The sequence below is a fragment of the Mustelus asterias genome, chromosome 3 (assembly GCF_964213995.1).
Source record: "Mustelus asterias chromosome 3, sMusAst1.hap1.1, whole genome shotgun sequence".
Lineage (NCBI taxonomy): Eukaryota > Metazoa > Chordata > Chondrichthyes > Carcharhiniformes > Triakidae > Mustelus > Mustelus asterias.
The window spans coordinates 1037943-1065176 of NC_135803.1; the positions used below are offsets into that span (position 1 = coordinate 1037943).

At 49.5% G+C, this 27234-nt stretch overlaps 1 protein-coding gene across 3 annotated transcripts in view; it reads right to left on the reverse strand.

The window, feature by feature from the left end:
• The window catches only part of masp1 (MBL associated serine protease 1), a 250250-nt gene extending 225169 nt beyond the window's left edge, over positions 1–25081 (reverse strand). For 2 of the 3 annotated variants that reach the window (XM_078204214.1, XM_078204221.1), the window contains exons 1-2: positions 24989–25049; positions 4478–4703 (exon numbers count right to left, since the gene is read on the reverse strand). In XM_078204214.1, the coding sequence (XP_078060340.1) occupies positions 4478–4703; positions 24989–24993 (231 nt within the window). In that variant the 5' untranslated portion in view covers positions 24994–25049. Of the gene's footprint in view, positions 1–4477; positions 4704–24988 lie in introns of all 3 variants that reach the window. The other variant, XM_078204208.1, reaches the window with a different exon arrangement.
• Between the last annotated feature and the right edge of the window lie 2153 nt (positions 25082–27234).

The window sequence follows — 27234 nt, forward strand, 5'->3', positions numbered from 1 at the left end:
ACAGTTGAGGTCCGAGAGGATTGGAGGATAGCTAATGTGGTCCCGTTATTTAAGAAGGGGAGGAAGGATAACCCGGAAAATTATAGGCCGGTGAGCTTGACGTCCGTGGTAGGGAAGTTGTTGGAGAGGATTCTTAGAGATAGGATGTATGCGCATTTAGAAAGGAATAAACTCATTAACGATAGTCAGCATGGTTTTGTGAGAGGGAGGTCATGCCTCACTAACCTGGTGGAGTTTTTTGAAGAAATGACTAGAATGGTTGACGAGGGAAGGGCTGTGGATGTCGTCTATATGGACTTCAGTAAAGCGTTTGACAAAGTCCCTCATGGTAGGTTGGTGCAAAAGTTGGATCTCATGGGATAAAAAGGGAGGTGGCTAGATGGTTGGAGAACTGGCTTGGTCACAGAAGACAGAGGGTGGTAGTGGAAGGGTCTTTTTCCGGCTGGATGCCTGTGACTAGTGGTGTTCCGCAGGGCTCTGTATTGGGACCTCTGCTGTTTGTGATTTATATAAATAATCTGGAAGAAGGTGTAACTGGGGTGATCAGTAAGTTTGCGACGACACGAAAATGGCTGGACTTGCAGATAGTGAGGAACATTGTCAGAGGCTACAGATGGATATAGATAGGCTGGAAATTTGGGCAAAGAAATGGCAGATGGAGTTCAATCCAGATAAATGCGAAGTGATGCATTTTGGTAGAACTAACGTAGGGGGGAGCTATACGATAAATGGCAGAACCATAAAGGGTGTAGATACGCAAAGGGACCTGGGTGTGCAAGTCCACAGATCCTTGAAGGTGGCGTCACAGGTGGAGAAGGTAGTGAAGAAGGCATATGGCATGCTTGCCTTTATAGGACAGGGCATAGAGTATAAAAGTTGGGGTCAGATGTTGCAGTTGTATAGAACGTTGGTTCGGCCGCATTTGGAATACTGCGCCCAGTTCTGGTCGCCACACTACCAGAAGGACGTGGAGGCTTTAGAGAGAGTACAGAGGAGGTTTACCAGCATGTTGCCTGGTATGGAGAGGCTTAGTTATGAGGAGAGATTGGGTAAACTGGGGTTGTTCTCACTGGAAAGACGGAGGATGAGGGGTGACCTAATAGAGGTGTATAAAATTATGAAAGGCATAGATCGGGTGAACGGTGGGAAGCTTTTTCCCAGGTCGGTGGTGACGTTCACAAGGGGTCATAGGTTCAAGGTGAGGGGGGGGGGGAGGTTTAACATGGATATCTGGATATCAGAAGGACGTATTTACACAGAGGGTGGTGGGGGCATGGAATGCGCTGCCAGGCAAGGTGGTTGAGGCGGACACACTGGGAACGTTTAAGACTTATCTAGACAGCCATATGAACTGAGTGGGAATGGAGGGATACAAAAGAATGGTCTAGTTTGGACCAGGGAGCAGCGTGGGCTTGGAGGGCCGAAGGACCTGTTCCTGTGCTGTATTGTTCTTTGTTCTAGCACAGGGTTAGATTCAGAGTAAACCTCCCTGTACACTGTCTCCTATCAAACACTCCCAGGACAGGTACAGCACGGGGTTAGATACAGAGTAAAGCTCCCTCTACACTGTCTCCTATCAAACACTCCCAGGACAGGTACAGCACGGGGCTAGATACAGAGTAAAGCTCTCTCCACACTGTCTCCACAGATTTTGTAGTTGTATTTCGAGACAGCTGCTCGGAGATGCGCCACTGAGTTGCAGTCTTCACTCCAGCTGTTGATCTGATTGTTCAAAGTCTGGGAACGGAAATGTGTTTCACAAGTTCGCTGCAACATAAACAAATCTTATTGGAGCTGCCAACATTTACTGCAGCAAAAGACTCAGCAGAGACTTGCATTTTGAACTTTCCAGTAAATCAATCCTGGCTCTTGGCTCTTAAGAGAGAGATCAAAGAGGAAGATTTTCAGATCAGCACTCCATAATTAAGACATAATTTCCAAGCTCTAACTGTCCTGGGAATGTTTGATGGGAACATTGTAGAGGGAGCTTTACTCTGTATCTCACCCCGTGCTGTATCTGTCCTGGAAATGTTTGATGGGAACATTGTAGAGGGAGCTTTAGTCTGTATCTAACCCCATGCGGTACCTGACCTGGGAATGTTTGATGGGGACAGTGTAGAGGGAGCTTTACTCTGTATCTCACCCCGTGCGGTACCTGACCTGGGAATGTTTTATGGGGACAGTGTAGAGGGAGCTTTACTCTGTATCTAACCCCGTGCTGTACCTGTCCTGGAAATGTTTGATGGGGACAGTGTAGAGGGAGCTTTACTCTGTATCTAACCCTGTGCTGTATCTTCCTGGGAGTGTTTGATGGGGACAGTGTAGAGGGAGCTTTACTCTGTATCTAACCCCGTGCTGTACCTGTCCTGGGAGTGTTTGATGGGGACAGTGTAGAGGGAGCTTCCACGACACTCTCTAAAGTCCTACCATTCACCATGAATGTACTACCTTGATTTGACTTTCCAAAATGCAACTACCTCACTCTTATCATTTCCCTAGCTGATCAGGATCCTGCTGCAATTTTTGATAACCTTCCTCGCGGTCTACAATACCACCTATTTTAGTGTCATCTGCAAACTTACTGATCATGCCTTGTACATTCTCATCCAAATCGTTGATATAGATAAGAAATAGTAATGGGCCCAGCACTGACCCCTGAGACACACCCTGGGGCTTGAGGTTGTTTTTGTTAGAGCGAAGAAAGTTAAGAGGTGACTTAATAGAGGCATACAAGATGATCAGAGGATTAGATAGGGTGGATAGTGAGAGCCTTTTTCCTCGGATGGTGTTGGCTAGCACGAGGGGACATAGCTTTAAATTGAGGGGTGAGAGATATAGGACAGATGTTAGAGGTAGGTTCTTTACTCAGAGAGTAATAAGGGCGTGGAATGCCCTGCCTGCAGCAGTGGTGGACTCGTCAATGTTGAGAGCGTTCAAGTGGTTATTGGATAAACATATGGATGATATTGGAATAGTGTAGATTAGAGGGGCTTTAGATTGGTACCACTGGTCGGCGCAACATCAAGGGCCGCAGGGCCTGTACTGCGCTGTAATGTTCTATGTTCTATGTTCTAGTCACAGTCCGACAAGCATCCTTCCACCATTACCCTCTGCTTCCAACCATCAAGCCAATTGTATATCCAGTTTGCCAGCTCTCCCTGGATTCCATGTGATCTAATGTTCCAGAGTAGCCTACTATGTGGAACTTTATCAAAGGCCTTATTAACCTGCATTGAAAAATACAAGTGAATTAATTACTTCAATGATATCTACATTTATTCAGATTTTATTTAGTCCATAAAAATGTTTCCACTGTGCAGTAACAGCTTGAGAGCATTGTTATCCCCATCAGCACTGAATTGAGTTTAGTCTCAAGGTCGATATATTCAATCCCACCCACTCCCCAGGTCTCAGCGTCTAAACTCTCCTCCTTTCTCACCCCAGTCTCCATGCAGTAAAAGCTTGAGAGTATTGCGCAACTGACCATTTAGTTATTATTTTCACCCAGGATGGGTGATATTAAATGATAATTATCATCTTTTCTCATTGTCATCCTGCAGAGATTACAACTATAAATCCCACCAAACATTTCCTCTGAACCAGCTGATTATCTCCCTTACCCGCCTCCCCTTGTTCCCTCCCTCCTTTCTCTCTCTCTGTCACCCAGCTCTCCCCTCCTTCCAACCTCCAGGCCTTGGAGACCCCCGTAGTTGCTCTGAGTGCGGAGACCCCCAAAATCCCCATGCCTGCTCCGTAATGCTGCTTCTGGATCAATTTCAAATCTTTACTCTGATGCCCAGGAGAATGTCACTTCCAGGTTTTATGCAGAGGAGGGAAGGGAGGGGGAAGGAGGAGAGGGATGGGGAAAGGAGTGGGAGAGCTGGAGGGGAGGGGAAAGGAGGGGGGGGAAGAAGGGGAGGGGGGGGGTAAGGGAGATAATCAGCTGGCTCAGAGGAAATGTTTGGTGGGATTTATAGTTGTAATCTCTGCAGGATGACAATGAGAAAAGATGATAATTATCATTTAATATCACCCATCCTGGGTGAAAATAATAACTAAATGGTCAGTTGCGCAATGCTCTCAAGCTTTTACTGCATGGAGACTGGGGTGAGAAAGGAGGAGAGTTTAGACGCTGAGACCTGGGGAGTGGGTGGGATTGAATATATCGACCTTGAGACTAAACTCAATTCAGTGCTGATGGGGATAACAATGCTCTCAAGCTGTTACTGCACAGTGGAAACATTTTTATGGACTAAACAAAATCTGAATAAATTTAGATATCATTTAAGTAATTAATTAACTTGTATTTTTCAATGCAGACTCCTGAATGCACGGGGATAGCTTGGCGTTCGCTATCAAATTTGATATCAAATTCAATCCAAATGACAAGTATTGATGTCAAATTGTAATCGACAGCATTGAGTGCAAATGAAAGTAAAAATGTTAAAATGTTTGGGGAGGGGTGCTTCCATCTCACCTTCACGTAGTCGTATTCACAGAGATAGGAGGGCTCCAGGTCAAAATGCATGAAGTAGAGCTTGATTCGAAATCCAGCGGGTACTGTTATATTCCAGGTTACGTCTAAATCACTTGGGTATCCTTCCGGATAATTGGGAGACTGAATCTGCCCAAACATCCCAGTCAGTTCAGTCACATTTGCTCCAGCAGGGGTAAAGAAGCTTAGCACGAACAACCAAAAACATCTGTCAAAGGAAAGAGCGAGAACCATTGAGAAACCACATCTTTGAACACCAGAATTGGAGACCATGAGCTGGGAGAGTTCAGAGAGTTAAACATTTTCTCAAAGTGAAGACACTGCAAAGGCAATGGGCCCCGACAACATTCCGGCAATAGTACTGAAGACTTGTGCTCCAGAACTTGCCACTCCCCTAGCCAAGCTCTTCCAGTACGGTTACAACACTGGCATCTACCCAACAATGTAGAAAATTGCCCAGGTATGTCCTGTACACAAGAAACTTGACAAATCCAACCCGGCCAATTACTGGGTCTACTCTCGATCATCAGTAAAGTGATGGAAGGGGTCATCGACAGCGCTATCAAGCAGCACCTGCTCAGCAATAACCTGCTCAGTGACGCCCAGTTTGGGTTCGCCAGGGTCTCTCAGCTCTTGACCTCGTTACAGCCTTGGTTCAAACATGGACAAAAGAGCTGAATTCCAGAGGTGAAGTGAGAGTGGCTGCCCTTGACATCAAGGCCGCATTCGACCGAGTGTGGCATCAAGGAGCTCCAACAAAACTGGAATCAATAGAAATCAGGGGGAAAACCCTCTGCTGGTTGAAGTCATATCTGTAACAATGGAAGATATTTGTGGTGATTGGAGGCCAATCATCTGAGCTACAGGACATTTCTGCAGGGGTTCCTCAGGATTATGTCCCAGGCCCAACCAAAAACAAAGAACAAAGAAAATTACAGCACAGGAACAGGCCCTTCGGCCCTCCAAGCCTGCACCGACCATGCTGCCCGACTGAACTAAAACCCCCAACCCTTCCGGAGACCATATCCCTCTATTCCCATCCTATTCATGTATTTGTCAATTCGCTCCCTAAAAGTCACTACCGTATCTACTTCCACTATCTCCCCCGGCAACGAGTTCCAGACACCCACTACTCTCTGTGTAAAAGATCAGCCTCGTACATCTCCTTTAAACCTTGCCCCTCGCACCTTAAACCTGTGCCCCCCAGTAATTGACTCTTATATAAAAGCTGAGATGTCTTGCTGCATCTGTCCAGGGCATTGGTGAGGCCGCAGCTGGAATACTGTGTGCAGTATTGGTCCCCTTATTTGCGGAAGGATATATTGGCCTTGGAGGGAGTGCAGAGAAGGTTCACCAGGTTGATACCAGAGATGAGGGGTGTTGATTATGAGGAGAGACTGAGCAGATTGGGTTTGCACTCGTTGGAATTTAGAAGGCTGAAGGGGGATCTTATAGAGACCTATAAGATAATGAAGGGGCTGGATAGGGTAGAGGTGGAGAGATTCTTTCCACTTAGGAAATTCTTGTAATACAAGAGTATAGAAAGGAAACTAGAACTAGAGGGCACAGCCTCAAAATAAAGGGGGGTCGGTTTAGGACAGTGTTGAGGAGGAACTTCTTCTCTCAGAGGGTGGTGAATCTCAGGAATTCTCTGCCCACTGAAGTGGTGGAGGCTACCTCGTTGAATATGTTTAAATCACAGATAGATGGATTCCTGATCGGTAAGGGAGTTAGGGGTTATAGGGATCAGGCGGGTAAGTGGAACTGATCCACTTCAGATCAGCCATGGTCTTATTGAATGGCGGGGCAGGCTCGAGGGGCTAGATGGCCTACTCCTGCTCCTATTTCTTATGTTATGTTCCACCCTGGGAAAAAGCTTCTGACTATCCACTCTGTCCATGCCTCTCATAATCTTGTAGACTTCTATCAGGTCGCCCCCTCAACCTCCGTCGTTCCAGTGAGAACAAACCAAGTTTCTCCAACCTCTCCTCATAGCTACTGCCCTCCATACCAGGCAACACCCTGGTAAATCTTTTCTGTACCCTCTCCAAAGCCTCCACATCCTTCTGGTAGTGTGGTGACAAGAATTGAATACTATATTCCAAGTGCGGCCTAACTAAGGTTCTATAAAGCTGCAATATGACTTGCCAATTTTTAAACCTCAATGCCCCGGCTGATGAAGGCAAGCATGCTGTATGCCTTCTTGACTACCTTCTCCACCTGCATTGCCACTTTCAGTGACCTGTGTACCCGTACACCCAGATCCCTCTGCCTATCAATACTCTTAAGGGTTCTGCCATTTACTGTATATTTCCCATCCAATAGACCTTCCAAAATGCATTTACCTCACATTTGTCCGGATTAAACTGCATCTGCCATCTCTCTGCCCAAGTCTCCAACTGATCTGCAGCTTTATAGGACCCTGGTTAGACCCCACTTGGAGTACTGCGCGCAGTTCTGGTCACCTCATTACAGAAAAGATGTTGAAGCCATTGAAAGGGTGCAGAGGAGATTTACAAGGATGTTGCCTGGATTGGGGGGCATGCCTTATGAGGATAGGTTGAGGGAGCTTGGTCTCTTCTCCCTGGAGAGACGAAGGATGAGAGGTGACCTGATAGAGGTTTACAAGATGTTGAGGGGTCTGGATAGGGTGGACTCTCAGAGGCTATTTCCAAGGGCTGAAATGGTTGCTACGAGAGGACACAGGTTTAAGGTGCTGGGGGGTAGGTACAGGGGGGATGTCAGGGGTAAGTTTTTCACTCAGAGGGTGGTGGGTGAGTGGAATCGGCTGACGTCGGTGGTGGTGGAGGCAAACTCGTTGGGGTCTTTTAAGAGACTTCTGGATGAGTACATGGGATTTAATGGGATTGAGGGCTATAGATAGGCCTAGAGGTGGGGATGTGATCGGCGCAACTTGTGGGCCGAAGGGCCTGTTTGTGCTGTGACTTTCTATGTTCTATGTTCTATGTTCTATATCCTGCTGTGTCCCCTGATGGTCCTCATCACTATCCGCAAATCCACCAAACTTTGTGTCGTCTGCAAACTTACCAATCAAACCAGTTACATTTTCCTCCAAATCGTTTGTATATTTTACAAACAGCAAAGGTCCCAGCACTGATCCCTGAGGAACACCACTTGTCACAGCCCTCCATTCAGAAACACACCCTTCCGTTGCTACCCTCTATTTTCTTTGACCGAGCCAGTTTTGTATCCACCTTGCCAGTTCACCTCTGATCCCATGCGACTTCACCTTCTGCACCAGTCTGCCATGAGGGACCTTGTCAAAGGCCTTACTGAAGTCCATGTAGACAACATCCACTGCCCTACCCTCATCAATCATCTTCGTCACTTCCTCGAAAAACTCGATCAAGTTCATGAGACACGACCTCCCCTTCACAAAACCATGTTGCCTCTCACTAATAGCATCTTCAGCTGCTTCATCAATGACCTTCCTTCCATAATATGTTCATAAGTGGAGATGTTCGCTGATGACTGCACAATGTTCAGCACCATTCACAATTCCTCGGATACTGAAGCAGTCTGTTCCCATATTCGGCAAGACCTGGACAATATCCAGACTTGGGCGGACAAGTGTCAAATAAAGTGCCAGGCAATGACCATCTCCAGAGAGAATCAAAACATCTCCTCTTGACGTTCAAAGGCATTACCATCATTGAATTCCCCCCGATCAGCATCCTATGAGTTACCATTGACCAAAAATTGAACTGGACCAGCCATATCAATACTGTGGCTACAACAGCAGGTCAGTGTCTAAGAATTCTGCGCAGGGTAACTCACCTCCTGACTTCCCAAAGTCTGTCCGCCATCTACTAGACATGAATCAAGAGTATGATGGAATACTCCCCACTTATCTGGATGAGTGTAGCTCCAACAACACTCAAAAGAAGCTTGCCACCATTTAGGAAAAGAATCAGCCAGTTTGATTGGCACCCCATCCACAATCATTCACTCCCTTCACCACCGATATCGCCGTTCCTTCACTGTCGCTGCGTCAAAATCCTGCAACTCCCTCCCCAACAGCACTGTGGGTGTACCTACATAGAAACATAGAAACTAGAAGCAGGAGTCGGCCATTCGGCCCTTCAAGCCTGCTCCGCCATTCATTACGATCATGGCTGATTATCAAATTCAATATCATGATCCTCCCCTTCCCCCCATATCCCTTGATCCCTTTAGCCCCAAGAGCTATATCTAATTTCTTCTTGAAATCAGACAACGTTTTGGCCTCAACTACTTTCTGAGGTAGTGAATTCCACACATTCACCATTCTCTGGGTGAAGAAATTTCTCCTCACCTCAGTTCCAAAAGCTTTACCCCTAATCCTCAAACTATGACCCCTAGTTTTGGACTCCCCTACCATCGGGAACATTCTAGAACATAGAACATAGAAAGCCACAGCACAAACAGGCCCTTCGGCCCACAGGTTGCGCCGATCACATCCCCACCTCTAGGCCTATCTATAGCCCTCAATCCCATTAAATCCCATGTACTCATCCAGAAGTCTCTTAAAAGACTCCAACGAGTTTGCCTCCACCACCACCGACGTCAGCCGATTCCACTCACCCACCACCCTCTGAGTGAAAAACTTACCCCTGACATCTCCTCTGTACCTACCCCCCAGCACCTTAAACCTGTGTCCTCTCGTAGCAACCATTTCAGCCCTTGGAAATAGCCTCTGAGAGTCTACCCTATCCAGACCTCTCAACATCTTGTAAACCTCTATCAGGTCACCTCTCATTCTTCGTCTCTCCAGGGAGAAGAGACCAAGCTCCCTCAACCTATCCTCATAAGGCATGCCCCCCAATCCAGGCAACATCCTTGTAAATCTCCTCTGCACCCTTTCAATGGCTTCAACATCTTTCCTGTAATGAGGTGACCAGAACTGCGCGCAGTACTCCAAGTGGGGTCTAACCAGGGTCCTATAAAGCTGCAGCATTATCTCCCGACTCCTAAACTCAATCCCTCGATTAATGAAGGCCAGTACGCCGTACGCCTTCTTGACCGCATCCTCCACCTGCGAGGCCGATTTAAGAGTCCTATGGACCCGGACCCCAAGGTCCTTCTGATCCTCTACACTGCTAAGAATGGTACCCTTCATATTATATTGCTGCTTCATCCCATTGGATCTGCCAAAATGGATCACCACACACTTATCCGGGTTGAAGTCCATCTGCCACTTCTCCGCCCAGTCTTGCATTCTATCTATGTCTCGCTGCAACTTCTGACATCCCTCCAAACTATCCACAACAGATTCTTTCTGAATCTACCATGACCTTGGTGTCCTCATGTATCAGTCGCTGAACGTAAGCGCACAGATACAGCAGACAGTAAAGAAGGCAAAAGGTATGTTAGCCTTCATAGCGAGAGGATTTGAGTTTAGGGATAGGGATGTTTTGCTGTAATTATATAGAACATTGGTGAGGCCACACCAAGAGTATTGTGGGCAGTTTTAGTGTCTGTATCTGAGGAAGGATGTCCTTACTATAGAGGGAGTTCAGCGAAGATTTGCCAGGCTGATTCCTGGGATGGCAGGTCTGTCATATGAGGAGAGACGAAGTTGGTTTGAATTATATTCACCGGAGTTTAGAAGAGTGAGAGAGATCTCATAGAAACTTATAAAATTCTAACAGGGTTAGGTAGTCTTGCTGAGTGTCCACCTCTCTCGATTTACACCCATTCAAGTAATGATCAGTTTTCCTATTATTGCTCCCAAAGTGGATAACCTCACATTTATCCACATTATAATGAATCTGCCATGGATATGCCCACACACACAGTCTGCCCAACTCACGCTGAAGCATCTCTGCATCCTCCTCACAGCTCACCCTCCCATTCAACTTTGTATCATCTGCAAATTTGGAGATAATACATTTAGGTCCCTCTTCCAAATCATTAATATATAATGTGAACAGTTGGGGTCCTAGCATAGATCCAGTGCTGGTGGCTCTGACATCCATCATTATGAAGTGCTTCAAAAGGCTAGTCATGGCACGAATCAATTCCAACCTCCCGGACTACCTGGATCCACTACAGTTTGCCTACCACTGCAACAGGTCCACAACAGGCGCCATCTTCCTGGCCTACACTCAACCTGGAACATATTGATAACAAATTTATTGACTACAGCTCAGCCTTCAACACCATTATTCCCACGAAACCCATCTCCAAACTCCATGGCCTAGGCCTCGGCACCTTCCTCTGTGAGTGAATCCTGAACTTCCTAACTCACAGTAAGGACAGGCAACAACACCTCCTCCATGATCATCCTCAACACCAGTGTCCCACAAAGCTGTGTTCTCAGCCCCCTCCTATACTCCTTATACATCTATGACTGTGTGGCCAAATTCCCCTCCAATTCGATTTTCAAGTTTGCTGACGACACCACCGTAGTGGGTCGGATCTCAAACAATGACGAGACAGAGTACAGGAGTGAGATAGAGAATCTGGTGAACTGGTGCAGCAACAATAATCTCTCCCTCAATGTCAACAAAATGAAGGAGATTGTCATCGACTTCAGGAAGCATAAAGGAGAACATGCTCCTGTCTACATCAACGGGGACGAAGTAGAAAGGGTTGAGAGCTTCAAGCTTTTAGGTGTCCAGATCACCAACAACCTGCCCTGGTCCCCCTATGCTGACACTATAGTTAAGAAAGCCCACCAACGCCTCTATCTCAGAAGACTAAGGAGATTTGGCATGTCAGCTACGACTCTCACCAACTTTTACAGATGCACCATAGAAAGCATTCTTTCTGGTTGTATCACAGCTTGGTATGGCTCCAGCTCTGCCCAAGACCGCAAGGAACTACAAAGGGTTGTGAATGTAGCTCAATCCATCACGCAAACCAGCCTCCCATCCATTGACTCTGACTACACTTCCCGCTGTCTCGGCAAAGCAGCCAGCAGAATTAAGGACTCCACGCACCCCAGACATTCTCTCTTCCACCTTCTTCCGTCGGGAAAAAGATACAAAAGCCTGAGGTCACGTACCAACCGACTCAAAAACAGCTTCTTCCCTGCTGCTGTCAGACTTTTGAATGGACTTACCTTGCATTAAGTTGATCTTTCTCTACACCCTAGCTATGACTGTAACACTACATTCTGCACTCTCTCCTTTCCTTCTCTATGAACGGTATGCTTTGTCTGTATAGCGTGCAAGAAACAATATTTTTCACTGTATGTTAATACATGTGACAATAAATCAAATCAAATCAAATGATCCCTGCGGAACCCCACCAGTCACTGACTGCCCATCAGAAAAAGACCCATTTATGCCGACTCTTTGCTTCCTATCTGCTAACCAGCTTTCTATCCAACTCAAGACATTATCTGCAATCTCACGTGCTTTAACTTTACATCCTAGTCTGTTATGTGAGACCTTGTCGATAGCCTTCTGAAAGTTTAAATAAACCCCATCCACTGGTTCTCCTCGGTCAACTCGACTAGTTACACCCTCAAAAAGTTCCAATAGATTCATCAAGCATGATTTCCCTTTTGTAAATCCATGTGACTTTGTCTGATTATACCACTGCCTTCCAAATGCCGAGTTATGAAATTCGTGATAATCGACTCCAGCAACTTCCCCAGTACCGATGTTAGGCTCACTGGTCTATAGTTCCCTGTTTTCTCTCTATCTCCCTTTTTGAATAGCGGGCTTACATTAGCTACCCTCCAATCTGTAGGAAGCAACCCAGAGTCCAAAGAATTTTGGAAAATAACCACTAATGGGTCTACTATTTCCAGGGCCACTTCCTTAAGTACTCTGGGATGACTCCCAGACACCCTACACCATATGGATTCCAGCAGTTCAAAAAGACAGTTCACCACCATCTTCTCACGGGCAATTAGGGATAGGCGACAAATGCTGGTCTGGCCAGCAATCCAGCACTCTGAAAGATTTTAAAGATAAATCATTGGTGTATGAGAAGTCAGACCAAACAGGGCACAGATTAATCCAGAGTGACTTACATTTATGTCGGGATATGATACAATTAAAAGATTATTCATACAGGAGTCTATTCAGCTCCTTGAGTGTGGTGCACCATTCAAAGCAATAACAGCTGATGTCTAACCTAACTCCATCCATCTGCCTCAACTCCATGTTCTTGACTAGGAAAGGCCAGTCAACCTCGGATTTAAAATGATTAACAGAGGAGGCATGCTGCTTGTATCACAGGGCAGGGGTCTGAGAGGGGAAGAGAATTCCACCCCCTGCCTTTCATGTGAAGAAGTGCTGCCAAATTTCACTCCTGATGTTCGGACTTGAATTTTAAGTTTTTCTTTCTCTTTACTGATCCTCTTAACTTTTTTTCCAAAATTCAAAAAACTTTAGCAAATCACACCCCAGCCTTTTAGGTTCCAGGGAATTCGAGGCTTGTTTATGTAATCTCTCCTCAAAATTATTCCGTCGAGTCCTGTTAACATTCTGCTGAATCGGCATTGCTTCCAAAGCCAATATCTCTTTTCTAAGGTGCAATGCCCAAAACTGGACACAATTACATCAGGTTTCAGCTAAACAATACTTTACAGTCTGGAGAAAAACATCTTCTCCTTTATAATCTAACCCTCTATTTATAAAGATTTAGAGCGGGGTTTTAAAGCCCCGATCATCCTGAAACGGTACAATCCTGCCCGAGGTCGATAGAACTTCCTATTGTCCGCCTCTCACCCGCTCCGATTCATGTGGTGGGTGGGGCGGTAGAATTCGGGTGATAAAAGCCATTCATCTTTCAGTCATATCAATCTCAAAAATTGTTGAGAGTCATAGTGGGCATGCTAAATCTTCTTAGCCTCCTGAGAAAGTAGAGGCATTGGTGGGCTTTCTTAACTATAGCATTAGCATGGAGGGACCAGGACAAGTTGTTGGTAATTTGGACACCTAGAAACCTGAAGCTCTTGATTAGTGCCTGTCAGAGAAAGGCACTAATGAAAGTGGAACTTTTTCAAGGAACAAATACTGGGTGTCCTTGATAGGTATGTCCCTGTCAGGCAGGGAGGAAATGGCCGAGTGAGGGAACCATGGTTCACGAAAGAGGTGGAATGTCTTGTGAAAAGGAAGAGGGAAGCTTATGTAGGGATGAGGAAACAAGGTTCAGATGGCTCGATTGAGGGTTACAAGTTAGCAAGGAATGAGCTGAAAAAGGGGCTTAGGAGAGCTAGGAGGGGACATGAGAAGTCCTTGGCGGGTCGGATCAAGGAAAACCCCAAGGCTTTTTACTCTTATGTGAGGAATAAAAGAATGACCAGGGTGAGGTTAGGGCCGGTCAAGGACAGTAGTGGGAACTTGTGTATGGGGTCAGGAGAGATAGGCGAGGTGATGAATGAATACTTTTCTTCAGTGTTCACCAAGGAGAGGGGCCATGTTTTTGAGGAAGAGATGGTGTTACAGGCTAATAGGCTGGAGGAAATAGATGTTCGGAGGGAGGATGTCCTGGCAGTTTTGAATAAACTGAAGGTCGATAAGTCCCCTGGGCCTGATGAAATATATCCTAGGATTCTTTGGGAGGCAAGGGATGAGATTGCAGAGCCTTTGGTTTTGATATTTGGGTCCTCACTGTCCACGGGGATGGTGCCAGAGGACTGGAGAGTGGCGAATGTCGTTCCTCTGTTTAAGAAAGGGAATAGAAATGACCCTGGTAATTATAGACTGCTTAGTCTTACTTCGGTGGTTGGTAAATTGATGGAAAAGGTCCTCAGGGACGGGATTTACGACCATTTAGAAAGATGCGAATTAATCCGGGATAGTCAGCACGGATTCGTGAAGGGCAAGTCATGCCTCACAAATTTGACTGAATTTTTTGAGGAGGTAACTAAGTGTGTTGATGAAGGTCGGGCAGTTGATGTCATATACATGGATTTTAGTAAGGCGTTTGATAAGATCCCCCATGGTCGGCTTATGATGAAAGTAAGGAGGTGTGGGATAGAGGGAAAGTTGGCCGATTGGATAGGTAACTGGCTGTCTGATCGAAGACAGAGGGTGGTGGTCGATGGAAAATTTTCGGACTGGAGGCAGGTTGCTAGCGGAGTGCCACAGGGATCAGTGCCTGGTCCTGTGCTCTTTGTGATTTTTATTAATGACTTAGAGGAGGGGGCTGAAGGGTGGATCAGTAAATTTGCTGATGACACCAAGATTGGTGGAGTAGTGGATGAGGTGGAGGGCTGTTGTAGGCTGCAAAGAGACATAGATAGGATGCAAAGCTGGGCTGAAAAATGGCAAATGGAGTTTAACCCAGATATGGCCAGGTTAAAAATTGCCCCTTAGAATCCTGAGATGTGGAGGTTAGAAGGATTAGCAGGTAAATATGTGGGGGTAGGGCCTGGGTGCGATTGTGGTCGGTGCAGACTCAATGGGCCGAATGGCCTCCTTCTGCACTGTAGGGTTTCTATGATTTCTATGTTTGAAATGTGAGGTGATTCATTTTGGTAGGACTAATTTAAATGTGGATTACAGGGTCAAAGGTAGGGTTCTGAAGACTGTGGAGGAACAGAGAGATCTTGGGGTCCATATCCACAGATCTCTGAAGGTTGCCACTCAAGTGGATAAGCTGCGAAGAAGGCCTATAGTGTGTTAGCTTTATTAACAGGGGGTTGGAGTTTAAGAGCCGTGGGGTTATGCTGCAACTGTACAGGACCTTGGTGAGACCAGATTTTGAATATTGTGTGCAGTTCTGGTCACCTCACTATAAGAAGGATGTGGAAGCGCTGGAAAGAGTGCAGAGTAGATTTACTAGGATGCTGCCTGGTTTGGAGGGTAGGTCTTATGAGGAAAGGTTGAGGGAGCTAGGGCTGTTCTCTCTGGAGTGGAGGAGGCTGAGGGGAGACTTAATAGAGGTGTATAAAATGATGAAGGGGATAGATAGAGTGAACGTTCAAAGACTATTTCCTCAGGTGGATGGAGCTATTACAAGGGGGCATAACTATAGGGTTCATGGTGGGAGATATAGGAAGGATATCAGAGGTAGGTTCTTTACGCAAAGAGTGATTGGGGTGTGGAATGGACTGCCTGCAGTGATAGTGGAGTCAGACACTTTAGGAACATTTAAGCGGTTATTGGATAGGCACATGGAGCGCACCAGGATGATAGGGAGTGGGATAGCTTGATCTTGGTTTCAGATAAAGCTCGGCACAACATCATGGGCCGAAGGGCCTGTTCTGTGCTGTACTGTTCTATGTTCTATTTCCACTTCATCACCATTGATGTAGACAGGGGCATGTTCTCCACTACGCTTCCTGAAGTCGATGACAATCTTCTTTGTTTTGTTGACATTGAGGGAGAGATTCTTGTCACTGCACCAGTTCACTAGATTCTCTATCTCTTTCCTGTACTTCGTCTCATCATTGTATAGTGGTGTCATCAGCAAACTTGAAAATCAAGTTGGAGTTGCAAATGCATGGCAGATGCAGTAGAATGTGGATAAATGTGAGGTTATCCACTTTGGTAACAAAAATAGGAAGACAGATTATCTGAATGGCTGTAAATTGAGAGAGTGGAATACGCAACGAGACTTGGGTGTCCTTGTACACCAGTTATAGAGTCATAGAGGTTTACAGCATGGCAACAGGCCCTTCGGCCCAACTTGTCCATGCCACCCTTTTTTTTTAAACCCCTAAGCTAATCCCAATTGCTCGCATTTGGTCCATATCCCTCTATACCCATCGTACCCATGTAACTATCTAAATGCTTTTTAAAAGACAAAATTGTACCCGTCTCTACCACTACCTCTGGCAGCTTGTTCCCGGCACTCACCACCCTCTGTGTGAAAAACTTGCCCCTCTGGACACTTTTGTATCAAGGTAAGTCACTGAAGGTAAGCATGCAGGTGCATCAGGAGGTAAAGGCGGCAAATGGTATGTTGGTTTTCATTGCGAGAGGATTCGAGTACAGGAGCAGGGATGAATTGCTTCAATTATACAGGGCCTTGGTGAGACCACACCTGGAATACTGTGTGCAGTTTTGATCTCCTTATCATAGAATCAATGGCACGGAGACAGGCCCTTCGGCCCAAACTGGTCCATGCCGACCAAAATGCCCACCTAAGCTAACTCCATTTACCTCCATTTGGCCCATATCCCTCTAAACCTTTCCTATCCATGTATCTGTCCAAATGTCTTTTAAATGTTGTCAATGTCCCTGCCTTAACCACTTCCTCCGGCAGCTCATTCCACAGACGTCCCACCCTCTGTAAAACAAGAGATATCATCAAGCCATACCGGTCTGTCCAGGTTCTCCCGCTCGCCGTCGTCTAAGACCTCCGTGATAGACGACAGGAAAGACTGGGAGGCCGTGCTGTCTGTTGGCTTCAGGTCATACAGTCCGGCATAGAAGGATTTGCAAATCCTCAGAATGTCAGACTGTGATGACTTTACAGAGCCATCTTCTTCCTTCAGGCTGCTGATCAGAGGTTTCTCTGTGCACCTTCTGGAAGAAGAAACGCGAGCACGTTTCATCCTGCTCCACGGAGCGGACCCTGGACCGGAAGATAACCTTGGAGGCCTCCGAGGCAAAGAGCGAGGCTTGCTGGCTCTTCACCTCCCGGAGATCCTCCTTGACATCAACCCCCATCGACTGCAGTTGGAGTAGATACTGCATGCTTTTCTGGAGTCGGGACATTTCCCCCCGTCTCTCCCTGGCCTTCTGAACCCCTTTGCAGATGAAGAATCTTTTGATGTTCTCCTTGATGGTTTCCCACCTGAGCGATGGAGACTCAAAGAAGGGTTTCACGGTTCTCCAACCTTGGTAAACCCTTTTGAGTTCCTCGAGGTTCTCTGGGGTCAACAGTTCTACATTTAGCTTCCGGGACCCTCTGCCCACTTTCTGGTTTTCCTCTAGCTGACAGTCGGCCAGCAGGAGGCAGTGGTCAGAGAAGAACACCGGCTTGACGTCAGTGGACCTGACCGTGAGCGCGCGGGATGCAAACATGAAATCAATTCTGGAGCAGACAGACCCGTCTGGCCGTGACCACGTGTACCTACGCTGCGCTCCATCTGCAGGCTTGATGAAGACGTCATGCAGCTTGGTGCCTTTTACCCTTTGCATCAGGAATCTGGATGTAGTGTCCAGTTTGCTCTTGGCCTGGCTGGATCGTCTGGTCATGTCGATGATACAGTTGAAGTCATGGACTAGATCTGGAAGTGACCTGTATTAATGTGGGAGCTGCTGAAGGGCTGCAAACTGCTCGCCACTCTGGAACAGGATGTACATGTTAATGAACCAGAGTGGAGCGTTCCTGCACAGAACGTCTGCAACAAGGGTGTGCCCGCTCACCACCTCCTTCACTTCGGAACTGGTGAGGTTGTCCCACTCTCCCCTGCAGCAGAATACCCAGGTCCAAGGAACATGAATCACTTCCTCCTGACCAGATTGATGGCCCTGGGACCATCAATGTGATGTGGAGATACCGGCGTTGGACTGGGGTAAACACAGTAAGAAGTCTCACCACACCAGGTTAAAATCCAACAGGTTTATTTGGTAGCACAAGCCACAAGCTTTCAGAGCGCTGCTCCTTCATCAGGTGAGTGGGAGTTCTGTTCACAAACAGGGCATATAAAGACACAAACTCAATTTACAAAATAATGGTTGGAATGCGAGTCTTTACAGGTAATCAAGTCTTGAAGGTACAGACACTGAGTGGAGAGAGGGTTAAGCACAGGTTAAAGAGATGTGTATTGTCTCTAGCCAGGACAGTTAGTGAGATTTTGCAAGCCCAGGCAAGTCGTGGGGGTTACAGATAGTGTGACATGAACCCAAGATCCCGGTTTAGGCCGTCCTCATGTGTGCAGAACTTGGCTATCAGTTTCTGCTCAGCGACTCTGCGTTGTCATGTGTCGTGAAGGCCGCCTTGGAGAACGCTTACCCAAAGATCAGAAGATCATGAATGAACACGGCTCGACAATCACCAGGCAGGAGTGTTCTCTTCCTGTGGGGGAACACTTCAGCGGTCACGGGCATTCAGCCTCTGATCTTTGGGTAAGCGTTCTCCAAGGCGGCCTTCACGACACACGACAACGCAGAGTCGCTGAGCAGAAACTGATAGCCAAGTTTTGCAAACATGAGGACGGCCTCAATCGGGATCTTGGGTTCATGTCACACTATCATTAACCCCCAAGGACTTGCCTGGGCTTGCAAAATCTCACTAACTGTCCTGACTGGAGACAATACACATCTCTTTAACCTGTGCTTAACCCTCTCTCCACTCACATTGTCTGTACCTTTAAGACTTGATTACCTGTAAAGACTCGCATTCCAACCATTATTTTGTAAATTGAGTTTGTGTCTTTATATGCCCTGTTTGTGAACAGAACTCCCACTCACCTGATGAAGGAGCAGCGCTCTGAAAGCTTGTGGTTTGTGCTACTAAATAAACCTGTTGGACTTTAACCTCGTGTTGTGAGACTTCTTACCAACAATGTGACCATTGGCTGTAGGAGCTGAGGTGCGGCCTTGCACACTCGTACAGAAACAGGTCAGCTTTCCTATCGGCAAGGTCACACATCGCATCGTGGATTTAAACTACGCACGTTAATGGAAATGATCTTCACCCCCGTTTTAACAAGTTTTGTCGCTTACCAGACCTGTTGTCTTTGACAGTTCCTGTCACTTCCTGCATGTGGAGATGCTGGCATTGGACTGGGGTAAACACAGTAAGAGTTTTAACACCAGCAGGTTAAAGTCCAACAGGTTGATTTGGCAGCAAATGCCATTCGCTTTCGGAGCCCTGCTCCTTCGTCAGATGGAGTGGAAATCTGCTCTCAAACAAGGTAAACATAGTAAGAGTTTTAACACCAGGTTAAAACAAGGTAACACCTTGTTTGTGAGCAGATATCTACTCCATCTGACGAAGGAGCAGGGCTCCGAAAGCGAATGGCATTTGCTACCAAATAAACCTGTTGGACTTTAACCTGGTGTTGTTAAAACTCTTACTGCAGTTCCTGCATGCCCAGAGCGTCCACAATTGTTTCACTTTGAATGGGCTGAGGAAATTGTCCCGAATCCCTCCCAACGGATTGCTCCACCCAGGTGCTGTCATTTCCTCGATTGGGAGAGTCTCTCCCATCCATCCCCCTCCAGGGGCATTACTGCTCCCGAATTCCCAGTGCTGGGGTGTGCTGGTCTCCTCACTTTGGGGTTGGAGTTGGGGTACACTGGTCACTGCGTTGTTTCTGAACAGACGTCTCCTTCTCCAACTCCCTCGAGTTCTGCCCTTTCTTCTCCAGATGCTCATTGTCACCCGTGTCCAAAGCACGGCCACGTCCATCGTCTGGGTTGGATGGGAGTGCTCTCATGCTACTCATCAGGGAGGTGAGATTCTCCTTTCCCCCACTTCTTCCTGCCCTCCTCACCAGCTGCCAACCTCCCAACAACTGGCCCTCTGATGGATTCCCCTCCATTGGTTCAATCCGTCGAGAGGTGAGGGTGTGGGGAGTGATGCTTGGCCATCTGCTACCTTCCTCATTGCCCCATCCTGCTGCCTGCAGGCTTTGCTGGTCGGTTTGCACATATCGTGGGCGGCAGTCAGGCTGTTTCATCTGCTTGGCCAGCCTTGGCTTTCATCACCTGTGAATAAGCAAGGCCACATTTGGAGCAGGTCTTGTAGCAATGGCCTGCTTCGTCACAAGGTTACAGCACTTAGCCTGCCTGCAGTCCTTTGTCTGGCACCTTTCCTGCTTGATTTGATTTGATTTATTATTGTCACATGTATTAACATACACTGAAAAGTATTGTTTCTTGCCCCGCTATACAGACAAAGCATACCATTCATAGAGAAGGAAACAAGAGTGTGCAGAATGTAGATGCACGAGGCAAGTTTTTTTTACACAGAGTGGGTGCCTGGAACTCATTGCCGGGGAGGAAGTGGAAGCAGATACGATAGTGACTTTTAAGGGGAGTCTGGAAAAATACATGAGTAGGATGGGAATAGAGGGATATGGTCCCCGGAAGGGCAGGGGGTTTTAGTTCAGTCGGGCAGCATGGTCGGTGCAGGCATGGAGGGCCAAAGGGCCTGTTCCTGTGCTGTAATTTTCTTTGTTCTTTATAGTGTGACAGTCATAGCTAGGGTGCAGAGAAAGATCAACTTAATGCGAGGTAGGTCCATTCAAAAGTCTGACAGCAGCAGAGAAGAAGCTGTTCTTGAGTCGGTTGGTCCGTGACCTCAGACTTTTGTATCTTTTTCCTGAAAGAAGAAAGTGGAAGAGAGAATGTCTGGGGTGCATGAGTTCCTTGATTATGCTGCTGCTTTGCCGAGGCAGCAGGACGTTTAGACAAGAGTCAATGGATGGGAGGCTGGTTTGCGTGATTGACTGGGCTACATTCACGACCTTTTGTAGTTCCTTGCGGTCTTGAGCAGAGCAGGAGCCATACCAAGCTGTGATACAACCAGGAAGGATGCTTTCTGTGGTGCATCTGTAAAAGTTGGAGAGAGTCATAGCTGACATGCCAAATTTCCTTAGTCTTCTGAGAAAGAAGAGGCGTTGGTGGACTTCCTTAATTATAGTGTCGGCATGGGGGGGACCAGGACAGGTTGTTGGTGATCTGGACACCTAAAAACTTGAAGCTTTCGACCATTTCTACTTCGTCCCCATTGATGTAGACAGGGGCATGTTCTCCTTGAACACTTTCAGGAACCTGATGCAGGAAGTGACATTCTTGAAGGACGGCACGGGGTGGTACAGTGGTTAGCACCGCTGCCTCACAGGGCCAGGGACCCAAGTTTGATTCCAGCCTCGAGTCACTGTCTGTGCAGAGTCTGCACGTTCTCCCCGTGTCTGCGTGGGTTTCCTCCGGGTGCTCTGGTTTCCTCCCAAAGACATGCTGGTTAGGTGCATTGGCCATGCTAAATTCTCCCTCAGTGTACCCGAACAGGCGCCGGAGTGTGGTAACTCGGGGATTTTCATTGCAGTGTTAATGTAAGCCTTACTTGTGACATTAATAAATAAACTTCAATAAATAATAAGCAGAATCCAACGCTGGGGAAATGCTGCAGAAAATGGACATCTGCAGCTTCAAATCCACAGGAATCCAGGACAACCCTCTTAACAACAAAGGCATGATTGGGTGTATCTTCTTTACTATTTTCTCCGCTAATGTGCTACGTACCCCCTGGTTTGGGGCTTGACTGATTGCAGCCATCACCTCTTCCCATGAAGGAGCACAGGCCAGAACCCTGCACTAACTCCACAGAAACTACTTTGCTTTCGTTACAAACCTCTTGAATCCATGAATTTATATATTCTGCAATTTCATCGGTGCTATCCGGCAGTGTGTGGAAAGTTCCCATTACACATTCAAACTGTGACGTCCTGTTTAACTATCGGTGATATCTTTCATCCATTAGACAACCTGTCCCCTGTTCCTTGGCCCTTTTACAAATATTTATAATCTGAAATATTTAACTCACCATCATGAATGGTTTGCAGTCCTACCTCTGGAATAAACATCTGAACTAGGAGTAGGAGGAGGAGGCCACTCGGCCCTTCGAGCCGACTCCACCATTCATTCAGATCATGGCTGATCTCGACTCCACTTCTCTGCCTGACCCCCACATAATCTTTAATTTCCTTGTCAAACAACAACCTGGTAATCTTGGCTTTGAATATATCCAATGACCCCGGACTCAGCAGTCTCTGAGGAAGAGAATTCCAGAGACTCACTGCCCTCAGAAAATAATTCCCCCTCATCTCCGTCTTTAATGGGAAACCCCCTTGGGTGGAATTTTCTGGCGCTTTTCATTGGTGGGGTCATCCAGCCCTGCACAAGTTGACACTAGCTGGCGGGGAACAGGTGCGCCACATAAATTGCCTTCGGTGGGACTGGAAGATGTTGCTGGTGCTAATGCGGGCTGCCTCCGGCTTTAGAAAACCCAGTTTTATTAGAACAAAGAGCAAAGAACAAAGAAAATTACAGCACAGGAACAGGCCCTTCGGCCCTCCAAGTCTGCACCGACCAAGCTGCCCGACTGAACTAAAACCCCCTACCCTTCCGGGGACCATATGCCTCTATTCCCATCCTATTCATGTACTTGTCAAGACGCCCCTTAAAAGTCACTACCGTATCCGCTTCCACTACCTCTCCTGGCAACGAGTTCCAGGCACCCACTACTCTCTGTGTAAAAAATCTGCCTCGTACATCTCCTTTAAACCTTGCCCCTCGCACCTTAAACCTATGCCCCCTAGTAATTGACTTCCACCCTGGGAAAAAACTTCTGACTATCCACTCTGTCCATGCCTCTCATAATCTTGTAGACTTCTATCAGGTCGCCCCTCAACCTCCGTCGCTCCAGTGAGAACAAACCAAGTTTCCCCAACCTCTCCTCATAGCTAATGCCCTCCAGGCAACTTCCTGGTAAATCTTTTCTGTACCCTCTCCAAAGCCTCCACATCCTGGTAGTGTGGCGACCAGAATTGAACACTATATTCTAAGTGCGGCCTAACCAAGGTACTATATAGCTGCAACATGACTTGCCAAATTTTAAACTCAATACCCCGGCCGATGAAAGCAAGCAAGCCATATGCCTTCTTGACTACCTTCTCCGCCTGCATTGCCACTTTCAGTGACCTGTGTACCTGTACACCCAGATCCCTTTGCCTATCATCAATACTCTTAAGGGTTCTGCCATTCCTATCTGTATTAGACCTTCCAAAATGCATTACCTCACATTTATCCGGATTAAACTCCATCTGCCATCTCTCCGCCCAAGTCTCCAACTGATCTATATCCTGCTGTATCCTCTGATGGTCCTCATCGCTATCCGCAAATCCACCAACCTTTGTGTCGTCCGCAAACTTACTCATCAATCCAGTTACATTTTCCTCCAAATCATTTATATATATTACAAACAGCAAAGGTCCCAGCACTGATCCCTGAGGAACACCACTTGTCACAGCCCTCCATTCAGAAACACACCCTTCCACTGCTATCCTCTGTCTTCTTTGACCAAGCCAAGTGTCACAATTAGGCTTACATTAACACTGCAATGAAGTTACTGTGAAAATCCCCCAGTCGCCACACTCTGACGCCTGTTCGGGTACACTGAGGGAGAATTTAGCATGGCCAAAGCACCTAACCAGCATGCATTCGGACTGTGGAAGGAAACCAGAGCACCCGGAGGAAACCCACGCAGACATGGGGAGAACATGCACACAGACAGTCACCCAAGGCTGGGAATTGAACCCAGGTCCCTGGCGCTGTGAGGCAGCAGCGCTGACCACTGTGCTGCCCACTCAAGGGAGCTGGAAAATTCCAGCCCTCCGAATCCACGAGTCTGAGGTTTCATCATGAGGGGACAAGCTGGTGTTGTGAGACTTCTTACTCATGAGGGCAAACATCTTGTCGCCCACACCTTCACGATCCTGCAGGCTTTGTCTGCAGTCTCACACACCTTAAGCTGCATCTGAGTTTCAAACTAGCAATTCACTTCTCACCCAAACACACTTAAGCCTGAATGCGTGTCAGAAACAGAGACAGCAAGCTGGTTTAACAGACTCCCAATATAAACCCAAACTGGACATGCTGTCTCTCACAAAGAACAGCTGGTGCTTGGCTCCATTCTTTAGCTGTTAGTTTTTGGGATGTTGGCATCACAGGAGAAGCACAGGATTGAGTACTGCCCCTGAACAAGAACGGCTATGGCAGAACAAGATGGAGGGGCTGAATGGCCTAACCCTGTTGAGGTAGTGGTTGACACATTTTTGTGGTATTTTAATGTATGTACGCAGACAGAGAGAGGGAGAGACAGAGAGAAAGAGAGACACACACACACATACAGACAGAGACACACACACAGACAGAGACACACACACAGACACAGATACACACAAACATCAGAGACACAGACAGAGACAGCAGGAGAGACACACAGAGAGACACAGACAGAGAGCGAGACAGACAGAGAGGGACACACAGACAGAGACAGAGAGAGACACAGGGAGAGAGAAACAGAGAGATACAGAGAGAGAGACACACAGACAGAGTGAGACAGAGCGACACAGAGAGAGAGAGACACACAGACAGAGTGAGACAGAGCGACACAGAGAGAGAGAGACACACAGACAGAGTGAGACAGAGCGACACAGAGAGAGAGACACATACCCACAGACAGACAGAGAGATGGGCAGAGACACAGATCAAGCTGTCCCACACTGAACAAAACTTGCCGCTTGGACAAAGGAGATGGCAACAAAACTGCAGCCCAGGAAAAACCCCCTGTCCGGGACACACCCTGCCCCGGGGGGTAAGGGACACACCCTGCCCCGGGGGGTAAAGGACACACCCTGCCCCGGGGGGTAAGGGACACACCCTGCCCCGGGGGGTAAGGGACACACCCTGCCCCGGGGGGTAAGGGACACACCATGCCCCGGGGGGTAGAGGACACACCCTGCGCCGGGGGGGTAAGGGACACACCCTGCGCCGGGGGGGGTAAGGGACACACCATGCCCCGGGGGGGTAAGGAACAATCCCTCCCCCCGGGGGTCACACTCACCCCATTCCGCTCTCGGGGCTCCGCTCACTTTCCCAGTTTGTGCCGCAGCTTCTCCCGGGAACCGACAAAGACAATTCACTCTGCACCCTCCCCAGCCCCGCCCACCCCCTCCCCAGCCCCGCCCCACCCCCTCCCCAGCCCCGCCCACCCCCTCCCCAGCCCCGCCCACCCCCTCCCCAGCCCCGCCCACCCCCTCCCCAGCCCCGCCCACCCCCCCCCAGCCCCGCCCACCCCCTCCCCAGCCCCGCCCACCCCCCCCCAGCCCCGCCCACCCCCCTCCCCAGCCCCGCCCACCCCCTCCCCAGCCCCGCCCACCCCTCCCCAGCCCCGCCCACCCCTCCCCAGCCCCGCCCACCCCTCCCCAGCCCCGCCCACCCCCCCCAGCCCCGCCCACCCCCCCCCCCAGCCCCGCCCACCCCCTCCCCTGACCCTCCCCCCCGACCCTCCCCCTCCCCCCGACCCACTCCCCCTCCCCCCGACCCACCCATTCCCCCTCCCCTGACCCACCCACTCCCCCGACCCACCCACTCCCCCTCCCCCGACCCACCCACTCCCCCTCCCCCGACCCACCCACTCCCCCTCCCCCCGACCCACCCACTCCCCCTCCCCTGACCACCCACTCCCCCTCCCCCGACCCACCCACTCCCCCTCCCCCTACCCACCCACTCCCCCTCCCCCGACCCACCCACTCCCCCTCCCCTGACCACCCACTCCCCCTCCCCCCGACCCTGCCCCCCTCCCCCGACCCACCCACTCCCCCTCCCCCGACCCACCCACTCCCCCTCCCCCGACCCACCCACTCCCCCTCCCCCTACCCACCCACTCCCCCTCCCCCGACCCACCCACTCCCCCTCCCCTGACCACCCACTCCCCCTCCCCCCGACCCTGCCCCCCTCCCCAGAGCCACCCACACCCCCTCCCCCGACCCCCCCCCGACCCACCCACTCCCCCTCCCCCGACCCTCCGCCCCGACCCACCCACTCCCCCTCCCCCCGACCCACCCACTCCCCCACCCCCCGACCCTCCCCATCCCCCTCCCCCGACCCTCCCCTTCCCCCTCCCCCCGACCCTGCCCATCCCCCCGACCCTCCCCATCCCCCTCCCCCCCGGCCTTCCCCGTCCCCCTCCCCCCGGACCCTCCCCGTCCCCCTCCTCCCCGACCCTCCCCGTCCCCATCCCCCCAGACACTCCCCGGACCCACCCACAGACCCCTCCCTCAGGACGCTTCCCCAAACCCTCCCCAAGCCCCTCCCCCTCAACCCCTCCCCAGTCCCTCCCCCAAAACCTCTCCCCCAATCCTTGCCCAACCTCCCCTCCAGCAACCCACACCGGGGACCCATCCGAACAAAATCCAACAGAACAATTTCTCAAAACACTGTCCCTCACACTCACTGCCCCTCAGCCCCACTGCCCCCTCACCCCCACTGCCCCTCACCCTCACTGCCCCCCACCCTCATTACCCTTCACCCCACTGCCCCTCATTCCCACTGCCCCTCACCCCAACTGCCCCCACCCCTACTGTCCCTCACCCCAACTGCCCCCACCCTCACTGCCCCTCACCCCCACTGCCCCTCACCCTCACTGCCCCTCACCCTCACTGCCCCTCACTCCCACTGCCCCTCACCCTCACTGCCCCTCACTCCCACTGCCCCACCCCGCCCCTCACTCCCACTGCCCCTCACCCTCACTGCCCCTCACCCTCATTGCCCTTCACCCCACTGCCCCTCATTCCCACTGCCCCTCACCCCAACTGCCCCCACCCCCACTGTCCCTCACCCCAACTGCCCCCAGCCCCACTGCCCCTCACCCCCACTGCCCCTCACCCTCACTGCCCTTCACCCCCGCTGCCCCTCACCCTACTGCCCCTCACCCCCACTGCCCCTCACCCTCACTGCCCCTCGCCCCAACTGCCCCACCCCCACTGCCTCTCACCCCCACTGCCCCTCATCAACCCCGCTCCTCACCACCAACTGCCCTTCACATTCTCCCCTCCTCCTCACACTCTCCCCTCCCCCTCACTCTCCCCCTCTCTCCCCCTCTGTCTTCCCATCTCTCCCCCTCACTCTCTCCCCCTCACTCCCCCTCACTCTCCCTCACTCTCTCCCCTCACTCACTCCCCCTCTGCCTTCCCCTTTTGCCCCCTCACTCTCCCCTCACACTCTCCCCCTCCATCTCCCCCTCACTCTCTCCCCCTCTGTCTCCCCCTCTTGCCCCCTCACTCCCCCCCTCACTCTCCCCATCACACT